This window comes from Trichomycterus rosablanca, chromosome 8 (assembly GCF_030014385.1).
Source record: "Trichomycterus rosablanca isolate fTriRos1 chromosome 8, fTriRos1.hap1, whole genome shotgun sequence".
Classification (NCBI taxonomy): Eukaryota; Metazoa; Chordata; class Actinopteri; order Siluriformes; family Trichomycteridae; genus Trichomycterus; species Trichomycterus rosablanca.
In genome coordinates, this window is record NC_085995.1 from 31024019 (window position 1) to 31036390 (window position 12372).

The 12372-nt window shown below is 39.5% G+C and overlaps 1 protein-coding gene across 2 annotated transcripts; it reads left to right on the plus strand.

The window, feature by feature from the left end:
* The first annotated feature begins 199 nt into the window (after positions 1-199).
* Positions 200-9122, plus strand: tmem178ba (transmembrane protein 178Ba). Of its 2 annotated transcripts, XM_063000036.1 has the most exons (5): positions 200-554; positions 6333-6449; positions 7166-7303; positions 8456-8701; positions 8780-9122. In XM_063000036.1, the coding sequence occupies exons 1-5, from the start codon at positions 200-202 to the stop codon at positions 8842-8844; spliced, it is 921 nt and encodes a 306-aa protein (XP_062856106.1). In that variant the 3' UTR covers positions 8845-9122. The 2 variants fall into 2 exon arrangements, with proteins under 2 accessions (XP_062856106.1, XP_062856107.1); XM_063000037.1 differs by having other exon boundaries at positions 8456-8862.
* Positions 9123-12372: the final 3250 nt, after the last annotated feature.

Here is a 12372-nt window from a genome sequence, read left to right on the forward strand (position 1 = left end):
TCATCCATCCTGCTACTCCCAGTTAGCGGAGAATGGGAAACGAACAGTTCTTTGATGCTTGAACAAAAAGCGCATATTTCGAGGAGATTCTTTCATGATCGGGGCACGGTGATGCTGTTTTGATGTGATGGAACTGTTGGTGATGCAGGGCTGCTGATGCTGATGCGGCCTGAGTGGATCCTGTACTGCTGCTGCTGCGATGGCGATGGGTAAATGGCTGCTGTACGCCGGACTCGCTCTTTCTCTTCTCGCTTTGTGCTTTCTCACGGTCGCGATATCGTCTGATCACTGGTACGAAACAGACGCTCGCAGGTACAAAGATCGCTGTCGGGCTTTCTCTAGCCGGCGCAGTGATCCGGGGTTTATTTACATCCCGAGCCACAGTCTGCCGCTGCGCGAGAACCGGCGGCCCGTGATGCGGGAGCGGCGCGAGCTGTTCGGGGTGAGCGCTGCAGAGGAGTGCAGCCGCCGCTACAATTCAACCAGCGTGGGCCTGTGGAGCAAATGCTACAGACCCGGCTTCGACCCGGACATCGAGCAATTCATCATGAAAGGTGAGCTGTGATTCATACAAGCCAGTTTATTTATACTGTGTCAAAACGTGTATGTTATTATTCTCCAGCAATACAGGTCTGTGGATGCACCCAGTGTTTCTTAAGGGTCTCTGTTTATGTTTATGTAACTACAGATGTACAGGTATTGCTTCCCACCACAGTAACACAGATTAATACACTAAAACTTAAATGTACACCTGATGCGCAGTATTTTAGCCATTGTTCCCTATAATGTTTCAATCTGATGGTTATTAAACCTGTTCCATAGCTTTGAAATTACACAAGACCCATAATATTACTCTCAAAATTCATCATGAAAGGTGAGCTTTAATTCATACACGCCAGTTTATTTATACTGTGTCAAAACGTGTATGTTATTATTCTCCAGCAATACAGGCCTATGGATGCACCCAGTGTTTCTTAAGGGTCTCTGTTTATGTTTATGAAACTACAGATGTACAGGTATTGCTTCCCACCACAGTAACGCAGAATAATACACTAAAACCCAAATTTACACCTGATGCGCAGTATTTTAGGCATTGTTCCCTATAATGTTTCAATCTGATGGTTATTAAACCTGTTCATTGGTTGTTAAGGTACTGACAGATTGCTGATCCATAGCTTTGAAATTACACAAGACCCATAATGTTACTCTTAAAATTCATCATGAAAGGTGAGCTTTAATTCATACACGCCAGTTTATTTATACTGTGTCAAAACGTGTATGTTATTATTCTCCAGCAATACAGGCCTATGGATGCACTCAGTGTTTCTTAAGGGTCTCTGTTTATGTTTATGAAACTACAGATGTACAGGTATTGCTTCCCACCACAGTAACACAGAATAATACCCAAATGTACACCTGATGCGCAGTATTTTAGGCATTGTTCCCTATAATGTTTCAATCTGATGGTTATTAAACCTGTTCACTGGTTGTTAAGGTACTGACAGATTGCTGATCAATAGCTTTGAAATTACACAAGACCCATGTGTTGTTGCTTCAAGGATTTTCATATGTGGGCCTAAATTTCCAATATGTTACTCTCAAAATTCATCATGAAAGGTGAGCTTTAATTCATACAAGCCAGTTTATTTATACTGTGTCAAAAACATGCATGAACACCTATGTTATTATTCTTCAGCAATACAGGCCTATGGATGCACCCAGTGCTTCTCTGTTTATGTTTATGTAACAACATATGTACAGTTATTGTTTCCCACTACTAAAACCCAAATTTACGTTTGATGTCCAGTATTTTAGGCATTGTTCTCTATAATGTCTGATGGTTATTAAACCAGTTCATTGGTTAAGGTACTGACAGTGCTGGTTAAGAGTTTCCCTACTAAGATTGATTGCTTTGAAATTACCCAACTGTATCTTCTACATAAAGAGGTTTGACCTGGAACCTTTTTCTTTTTTTAATGGTTATTCATATGTGGGCCTAAATTCCCAATATGTTACTCTTTCATTTATACTGTGTCAAAACATTTATAAACATGTATGTTATTATTCTTCAGCAATATAGGCATATGGATGCAGCCAGTGCTTCTTAAGGGTGTCTCTGCCTATGTTTATGTAAATAGAGATGTACAGTTATTGTTTCCCTTTACAGTAACACAGAATAATACACTAAAACCCAAAAATATGGTTGCCCAGTATTTAGGCATTGTTGATGGTTATTAAACCTGTTCATTTGTTGTTAAGGTACTGACAGTACTGATTAAGAGTTTCCTTACTGAGATTGATTGCTTTGAAAGGCCCATGAGTGGTTGAATCAAGGCTAGTTTGCACATCATTTTTTTTTTATAATAATGGTTAGCTGTATCTTCTACATAAAGAGTTTTGACCTGAAACCTTTCTCTTTTTTATAGTTATTCATATGTGGGCCTAAATTCCCAATATGTTACTTTAAAAAAATATAACTAATAGTCATTAAAGACAACTCATTTATTATTTAGTTATTTGTTAGAATTGGCACAAACTGTTAAAGAATAGATTTTCTGACAACTCAAATCAACATAAGCCAGTTTAGCTAATTCATTTTAGCCAGCCCTGAAAATATAAATCTAAATTATATTAAACCTTACTATTTAAAAGATTATACAAATTCTGATACAAGATATATCAGTCTGGTAAGGTTTACAAAGCCTATGAAATTAGGACTCCATCCTCCAAGGACTCCCCATCTTCAAATAAAGGTAACTTGAAACGTGGTAAATCTGCTCAGGAGTATGTGCCCTGCCAATATTTTCCAGGAACTCATCCAGGCAGTCACAACAGATTCCAAAAAAATTCTACCTTACATTATGTCAGTGTTAATGGCAACTAAATACAATTATAATGCCACGATTTGGGGGTAGGGAGAAAAACCACTGCTAATCAAATGAAACACTGGTCTGTGTCTGACATTTAAAAACACCTGGATGGTCCACAATGTAGTAAAATAATCCAACACAAAGATCTAGATGACTAAATATGAAAAGTTTTGGAGTAGTAAAAGTCAACATAGTTTGCAAATTAATAACAAGAAAGTTTAAAATGGCAGTGCTAAGAACATGTATTTACTTATTTCTAATTTTTTTACTTTTGCATAATTTCAATTAATGTTTGAATCTTTAAACAAAATATCACATTAAGCAACAACACCAAATGCTTCCAATAACTAAAGATCAGACTTTCACATTTCTGTAAAGAAAATTTAGAAAAGGTCAGCATAGCATCACAATTGGAATAAAGTCAGGACTGTGACTATGCCTCCTTGAAACTTGACTCTATTTTAATACTATTTGTTTTTAAATGGGATGTCCAGCAAGCTCACGTGTATACTTCTATAATACATCTATAGTGTACTTTAGTAAACATACATTCAAAAGTAGAAAAATGTGATGGTGTACCTTAATAATTGACGATTATGTTTTTAAGATCTAAAGGAACAGAATGTGACAGGATCAAATAGCAAGTATTTAGTATTTTAAATAAAAAATCCATAGCACAGTAATGCGTGCAAAAAGTTAAGAGGTCTGAGTGCTTTCTGAATCCATCCAACATTTCAGATCTATACATTTTTCTCAGACCTAAAAATGATTTCTTAAAGATAATCCAAATTGTTATAGTTCTATTGCACCCATACCAGTTCTTTGATGGATTTTAGGGCTCGAACCATTTATAACAATTTTTTTTTTATTTGCACATAAAGTCAGGTTCACAAGTACAGTTATCTTTGGACCTACAGGCTAATAATTACCAATATACAGTGTATCACAAAAGTGAGTACACCCCTCACATTTCTGCAAATATTTCATTATATCTTTTCATGGGACAACACTATAGACATGAAACTTGGATATAACTTAGAGTAGTCAGTGTACAGCTTGTATAGCAGTGTAGATTTACTGTCTTCTGAAAATAACTCAACACACAGCCATTAATGTCTAAATAGCTGGCAACATAAGTGAGTACACCCCACAGTGAACATGTCCAAATTGTGCCCAAATGTGTCGTTGTCCCTCCCTGGTGTCATGTGTCAAGGTCCCAGGTGTAAATGGGGAGCAGGGCTGTTAAATTTGGTGTTTTGGGTACAATTCTCTCATACTGGCCACTGGATATTCAACATGGCACCTCATGGCAAAGAACTCTCTGAGGATGTGAGAAATAGAATTGTTGCTCTCCACAAAGATGGCCTGGGCTATAAGAAGATTGCTAACACCCTGAAACTGAGCTACAGCATGGTGGCCAAGGTCATACAGTGGTTTTCCAGGACAGGTTCCACTCGGAACAGGCTTCGCCAGGGTCGACCAAAGAAGTTGAGTCCACGTGTTCAGCGTCATATCCAGAGGTTGGCTTTAAAAAATAGACACATGAGTGCTGCCAGCATTGCTGCAGAGGTTGAAGACGTGGGAGGTCAGCCTGTCAGTGCTCAGACCATACGCCGCACACTGCATCAACTCGGTCTGCATGGTCGTCATCCCAAAAGGAAGCTGACGCACAAGAAAGCCAGCAAACAGTTTGCTGAAGACAAGCAGTCCAAGAACATGGATTACTGGAATGCCCTGTGGTCTGACGAGACCAAGATAAACTCGTTTGGCTCAGATGGTGTCCAACATGTGTGGCGGCGCCCTGGTGAGAAGTACCAAGACAACTGTATCTTGCCTACAGTCAAGCATGGTGGTGGTAGCATCATGGTCTTGGGCTGCATGAGTGTTGCTGGCACTGGGGAGCTGTGGTTCATTGAGGGAAACATGTATTCCAACATGTACTGTGACATTCTGAAACAGAGCATGATCCCCTCCCTTCGAAAACTGGGCCTCATGGCAGTTTTCCAACAGGATAACGACCCCAAACACAACCTCCAAGATGACAACTGCCTTGCTGAGGAAGCTGAAGGTAAAGGTGATGGACTAAACCCAATTGAGCACCTGTGGCGCATCCTCAAGTGGAAGGTGGAGGAGTTCAAGGTGTCTAACATCCACCAGCTCCGTGATGTCATCATGGAGGAGTCGAAGAGGATTCCAGTAGCAACCTGTGCAGCTCTGGTGAATTCCATGCCCAGGAGGGTTAAGGCAGTGCTGGATAATAATGGTGGTCACACAAAATATTGACACTTTGGGCACAATTTGGACATGTTCACTGTGGGGTGTACTCACTTATGTTGCCAGCTATTTAGACATTAATGGCTGTGTGTTGAGTTATTTTCAGAAGACAGTAAATCTACACTGCTATACAAGTTGTACACTGACTACTCTAAGTTATATCCAAGTTTCATGTCTATAGTGTTGTCCCATGAAAAGATATAATAAAATATTTGCAGAAATGTGAGGGGTGTACTCACTTTTGTGATACACTGTACATGACACAGCAAAAAAAAAAACCAAAACAAAACCAAATTGATAAATAAAAAAATGGATGAATAAGATTAGCAGTTTAAGACCGTTCAAGATAAGATATCAACAGCTGCCATATCTGCCAGAATCTATGCATCTTCTGATGCAAGTTATATGTCAATTGCTCCAATAGAAGCACTATTGTAACCTGAATTTAAGAGATGGAACTTGAGGAGTTGACCATAAGAGTAAAATACATTTCTTAGCAAGAGATACTAAAATGAAAAATAAATGTTTTGTTTTACAGTTAAGCACAGAGTCTGTATCATAGTTCAACAGAAAAAGAGCAGGAGAAAAGGTTAATTGGACCTTCAGTATTTTCTCAAGTTCACGATGTACCCCCTTCCAAAAAGAATGTATCCTGTCACATGACCAAAAACAGTGTAAATATGTCTCTTTTTCCCGTTTACATTTGAAACAGAGACCAGAATAGTCAGGGGAGATCTTTTGAAGGCGAATTGGTGTGAGGTACATCTTACTAATACATTTATTATAAAACAGTTTTAACTCAGAAAAATGAACTGAATAACCCCTTATGAATGGAACCAAGAGTGACTGTACTCTCTATGAGACCCCCTGTTAATTATTTGACAGCATTAGGCTATTCTTTGTTTAATAAAAAAAAAAAATAGAAGTAGAGATATAGTTATTATTACCTGGCTAACAGTTATTTCTCACACTTGAGTATTAGTTTTTTTAAATGTCATAAAGAAATGTAAACCATATGAGGTGGCAGAGGTAGCACAAAGGTCTGTGTAGCTGACAAATGCCATTTTTGAATAAGGCTCTTTTCCTTTGTCTCAACCTAGTCCAGGAACTTGCATTTACAGTGTACAGTTCGATCTGCTACTAATACTTGGTCTAGATTGGTCTAATTCCTTTTTATGTCATTTATAGGAACAATTCAGAGGTGCTCTCACATCAAGTACTACTACACCTCATCAACTTTAGTGCGAAAGGATTTTTCTTACAACATCACCAAGACGATTCAGCAGGATGACTGGCATGCCTTACGTAAGTACGAGCTATACACTGAGAGTAGTACTTTTATTATAAAATATCAAACATCAATCAAACAGGCATGCATTATTTACAAAGGTTTTGGTTGGAGCTTGCTGCCTACAAATGGCTTTACGGGTATTTACTGTGATTGTGTTTAACAGAACACTTTATGTTAAATAAATACTATATCTACTGATTTTGTGTTTTATGGGCAGTTACCACATATTTGATGTGTTCTGATTAATTCTGTTATTATTATTATAGAAGTTTAAGGACAGTTCCTCAGTTATAACAACAAATATTTAAATAAACATCTGCATAAATGAAACATGTAACTACATTATTAAATTTAAAAAGTAGCCAGGGCAGCACATTTATCCTGGTGCACCAGGATTTTATTCTTGAATCCTTGAATCTGATCAGCATCCCTGAGGAGCTGTCAAATTTTCTGTGTCCAAATAGGATTCCTTTGGGTGTTCACGTTTCCTTACACCCCCCAAAACATGCTGAATGCATGTATTAATGACTTTAAATAGCCCCTAGGTGTGAGTAAGTGTGTGAGTGTAGGGTGCACTGTGATGGCATGGTTACTGAAGGTTAATGTATATCTGAAAAGGCGCTAATTAAAGAATTATTTAAATAAGAGTAACAAGTCGAGGTGAGATAAATAACAGCTGCATAACACATACTTGTCACTTCTAGTAAAGGATGGATCCCTTGTTTTCTAGATCTTCGTCGAATGACAGCAGCTTTCATGGGCATGGCTCTTTCCATCATCCTGTTTGGCTGGACAATAGGACTGCTGGGCTGCTGCTGGGATCAGGGCCTTATGCACTACGTGGCTGGTCTGCTCTTCCTTATGGGCGGTAAGACATTATGTGTGATTAGCACCACTGTATCCGACCTAGTAGAGTGTACAATTAGTGGTAATTATAGGTTTGTCTATAATTAATTTAATAAAACTACTCTAAAATTAGTGAGTCTGATGAGTCAGACTCAGTATGACTAGACAGTCTGGTACTTTGTGTCCATGGCCAAGAACCAGCTATTTTTAATGGAAGATTTTATTGAACAAACATTGCAGATAGGAACCAGGGACCGCTGTTTTTGCGCGGCACAAATATTTATTCCAGTCATTCCATATCATTTATCAAATACTGGAGGTTATTGGAAAAAGCGGAGCATGTAATTCAGTGTTTACTCTGCCCCACTGTGGGTACAGATTGTGGTAAAGGGGCCTGAGAATCAAATGTGGGTAGCATATTAGCTACATAAGCTCAGTGGTAGCTCAGTGGTTAAGGTGCTGGAGTAGTAATCAGAAGGTTTCTTGTTTAAACTCCACTACCACTTGCCAACACTGGCCCCTAAGCAAGGCCCTTAACCCTCAGTTGTTGCTTCTGTATATAGGGTTACCAGAGTGGATCTGGTCTGCATACCAGACCTTTTTTTATAGTTTTCTTTTTTTGTTTTTTTATGCTGAATGCCCTTCCTGACACAATCCTTCTATTTCTACCTGGGCTTGGAACTGGCACTAAGAGCTTGCTGACAGCTGCACCTCCCAATGTCTAGGCTTTTTGGCCACCCCTTTCTCATTAGGCAATCATGTCCATGCAGAAGATTGGCCGGTTGATAGTACAGCTGAGATTCAAACCCTAGATCCCCAGATCTCAGCAATAGTTGACTAGCATGCTTTACTGCTGCATCACCTAAGCACCTATTAAAAATATATAATATATATACTATGTAGATACATGACCATGGGCTAAATGGACACCTAGTTTCAAAACCATGGGCATTAAAATGGAGGTATCCCACCCCCCTCCACCCCTATGGCTAACTCAAGCCCCACTCTTTTCACAGGGCTTTTCACAAGAGGTTAGTGTGTTTGTAGGAATTTGTGCATATTTAGTCAAGCCATTTGTGCATTTTCAGTTAAGGCTATGATTTTATTTATTTCTATATTTATTTTCCAAAAATAGTTCTTGCTTTAATGAATAATTCCATTTTATTTATCGTAGGTACCTTCTGTATCATCGCTCTGTGTACTTGTGTGGCTGGCATCAACTTTGAACTTTCTCGCTACCCACGTTACCTGTTCAGCCTACCAGACGATATAAGCCACGGTTACGGCTGGTCCATGTTCAGTGCCTGGTGTGGTTTGGGTCTGACGCTCATTGCTGGGTTCTTCTGCACTCTGGCCCCTTCCATCCAACCTCCACCACCACAGAGCCGTACTCCCTACCCCAAATCTCGCATGGAGAATGGTACAGTATGCTAAACGCCAACAGGAAGAACAAATAAGGTGTAAAGGAATATGCTTATGAACTGCACCTAATTTTCAGAAGTTTATGAAGGTAATGGATTAAAGAAGCATTTAATGAGAAAAGCTTCACATGCTTCTGTTTGAAGATGGTTGTGGCTATGCGTGGACCTCTGCTGTAAAAGCACATTTGTACTGACGCATAAAAGCGTTCATTTTGACGTGAATTCAGAATATCCTTCTCTCGATGGAGCTTCTTGTTCTTTGTTTTAATGTGCAGTATCTGTTCAATACTGAAAAATGTACTGTTTTACTTTTCACAAGGCACATTTACCGAGACATTATTGCTAAATATGTATATCTATTGAAAATGACGACTTGCCAGTAACATTGTGGTGTTGTGATGTGTTCATTAGATAATAAAATTTCAGATTTAAAAAGAGTTGTACATTCTTTAGGCACAGCAGGAAGTGCGAGATAGCTCCAGTCTCATGCATATCTGCATTAAATTCTTGCCTCTGTTACTGTCCATGTGGGTTTCCTAGGTGCTCTTGTTATTCCGGAAGTGAATTTTCTATTAAATTTCTCATTAGAGCTTTTAGAAAATTCTTAAATAAAGAGTTCTAAGTGGGTCTGCACACTGGTGAAGCTGGTAAAGCGGGTGGCACAGCAACATGGGTCATTGGGACCTGGGTTCGATCCTTAACTTATTATGGTTTCCTCCAGTCTAAAACATGCAGATGTTAGATTTGATACTCTAGATTGTCCTTACATCAAAGTGATTGAATAGGTAAAAAACTTGTGGTCTGTATTGTTGAGTAATGCACACCCTAGAAACACTGGGTACAAGGCAGGACCCTGGACATGGCACAGAATTCATCATTTAGTTTTTTACACACATTCACTCTTAAACCAACAGAGGACAACAGCAAACACTGGTTCACTGTTAATACTGGTACTAATACAGCTGCCACAGCTATTATTATACAGGGGTTGGACAAAATAACTGAAACACCTGGTTTTAGACCACAATAATTTATTAGTATGGTGTAGGGCCTCCTTTTGCGGCCAATACAGCGTCAATTCGTCTTGGAAATGACATATACAAGTCCTGCACAGTGGTCAGAGGGATTTTAAGCCATTCTTCTTGCAGGATAGTGGCCAGGTCACTACGTGATGCTGGTGGAGGAAAACGTTTCCTGACTCGCTTCTCCAAAACACCCCAAAGTGGCTTAATAATATTTAGATCTGGTGACTGTGCAGGCCATGGGAGATGTTCAACTTCACTTTCATGTTCATCAAACCAATCTTTCACCAGTCTTGCTGTGTGTATTGGTGCATTGTCATCCTGATACACGGCACCGCCATTGGATGCACATGGTCCTCCAGAATGGTTCGGTAGTCCTTGGCAGTGACGCGCCCATCTAGTACAAGTATTGGGCCAAGGGAATGCCATGATATGGCAGTCCAAACCATCACTGATCCACCCCCATGCTTCACTCTGGGCATGCAACAGTCTGGGTGGTACGCTTCTTTGGGGCTTCTCCACACCGTAACTCTCCCGGATGTGGGGAAAACAGTAAAGGTGGACTCATCAGAGAACAATACATGTTTCACATTGTCCACAGCCCAAGATTTACGCTCCTTGCACCATCGAAACCGACGTTTGGCATTGGCACGAGTGACCAAAGGTTTGGCTATAGCAGCCCGGCCGTGTATATTGACCCTGTGGAGCTCCCGACGGACAGTTCTGGTGGAAACAGGAGAGTTGAGGTGCACATTTAATTCTGCCGTGATTTGGGCAGCCGTGGTTTTATGTTTTTTGGATACAATCTGGGTTAGCACCCGAACATCCCTTTCAGACAGCTTCCTCTTGCGTCCACAGTTAATCCTGTTGGATGTGGTTTGTCCTTCTTGGTGGTATGCTGACATTACCCTGGATACCGTGGCTCTTGATACATCACAAAGACTTGCTGTCTTGGTCACAGATGCGCCAGCAAGACGTGCACCAACAATTTGTCCTCTTTTGAACTCTGGTATGTCACCCATAATGTTGTGTGCATTGCAATATTTTGAGCAAAACTGTGCTCTTACCCTGCTAATTGAACCTTCACACTCTGCTCTTACTGGTGCAATGTGCAATTAATGAAGATTGGCCACCAGACTGGTCCAATTTAGCCATGAAACCTCCCACACTAAAATGACAGGTGTTTCAGTTATTTTGTCCAACCCCTGTACATTTAGATAGGGATGGTAAGATTATTTATTGACTCCTATAAAATCCTGAATTAAATTGTTTGGTACTGTAAACAGATAAAGTATTGGCAGGGGTGCTCTGTTCATAAACATTTTTGGGAACAACTGTACTACATATAGCACTTAGCCTCTATGGCCTTGTTTAGCCTGTCTAGTTCACCAGCAAGCCAGCAAAGTGAAATTTCTATATGTAAGGTCATTCAAAAAGTAGGTGGCTGGAGATCCACGTTGCTAATAGGTCATTTTAGTTATCAGCACTAAAGCATTAAATAAAACTAAAATCAGGTGGTGCAGCAGTTCAGTACGCCCATTACCAACTACTGCTGAGATCTGTGAATCCAGGGTTCAAATCGTAGTGGCACTACCAGGCGGACATGATTGGCTAATGTTCAAGGTAGTCATTCAGGAGGGTTGGTCCCAGTGCTGGTCCCAAGCCTGGACACAAATAGGAGGGTTTATCACGAAGGGCATTTGGTGTAAAAACTGTGCCAAGGATCCGCTGTGGTGACCTCTATATACAGGAGAAGCCTAAAGACAAACTGGAAGTCAAAAAAACATGCCTCAGACCAATAATACAACATTGGTATGGGACAGTGTTACCCTTATGAGTAGAGCTTTGTTCTATCAATCAAAAGGTTGTGGGTTTGAATCCTGACTGTTGGGTCTACGAGCAAGGCCCTTAATCCTCTCTGCTCCAAACGAGCTGGGATACACAGAAACGGAATTTAATTGTACTGTACATCAGTATTTATGTATGTAGCTATTCTGTTCCAAATACACAATGCAATGGATGTAAATATAGCTTATGTTTGCTGTGCTGCCAATCTAAGGATGGAGTTGTTTAAATCTCATAACAAGCTGGTTTTTTTTTTTTTTTTTTTAAAGAACTCAACCACCCCAATGCTAGAAATTATGTGTTGCAAAATTAAGATTCTCACTCTATTTCATAGTTTCCTTTCCAAACCAAAAATGCTGTCAACAGTGTTGTTGCCTTACAACCAGTGTTTTAGGTAGACTCTGGACTCACCACATCCCAGATCAGGATAAAGCTAAAGATAAATATATGAAAGAATGTACATTTTTGCTTGTATAAACTAGTAAAGGAAAAAATACAGATAAAAAATTATTATTTTGAGTATTCAATTTTATTTAGGATTTTGATGATCCAGACCTGCAGAAATGTTGATTCTTTTTTAGCACTTGGTTTTGTATTAAATGCATTATTTCAGCAGCATGTTAAAACCATAATGGGATAATATTGATCTTTTCTCAAGAAAAACAAAATGATAAACTGTTTAGTATGGACCACATGATAGAGACAAAGAAGAAGAAATGATCAGAAGGACCTGAATGGACCAGAGTTTATTGTGTTACTGTCACATTATCAGCAATTTCACTTGTTTTTAAAATGTCCATCCA

Excerpts from the sequence above, each read along its gene's own strand:
- tmem178ba (XM_063000036.1), top strand. The coding sequence starts at position 200 with ATGGCGATGGGTAAATGGCTGCTGTACGCCGGACTCGCTCTTTCTCTT. Across the intron at positions 6,450-7,165 it reads GGATGACTGGCATGCCTTAC|ATCTTCGTCGAATGACAGCA; the intron begins GTAAGTACGAGC and ends CTTGTTTTCTAG. Across the intron at positions 7,304-8,455 it reads TCTGCTCTTCCTTATGGGCG|GTACCTTCTGTATCATCGCT; the intron begins GTAAGACATTAT and ends TATTTATCGTAG.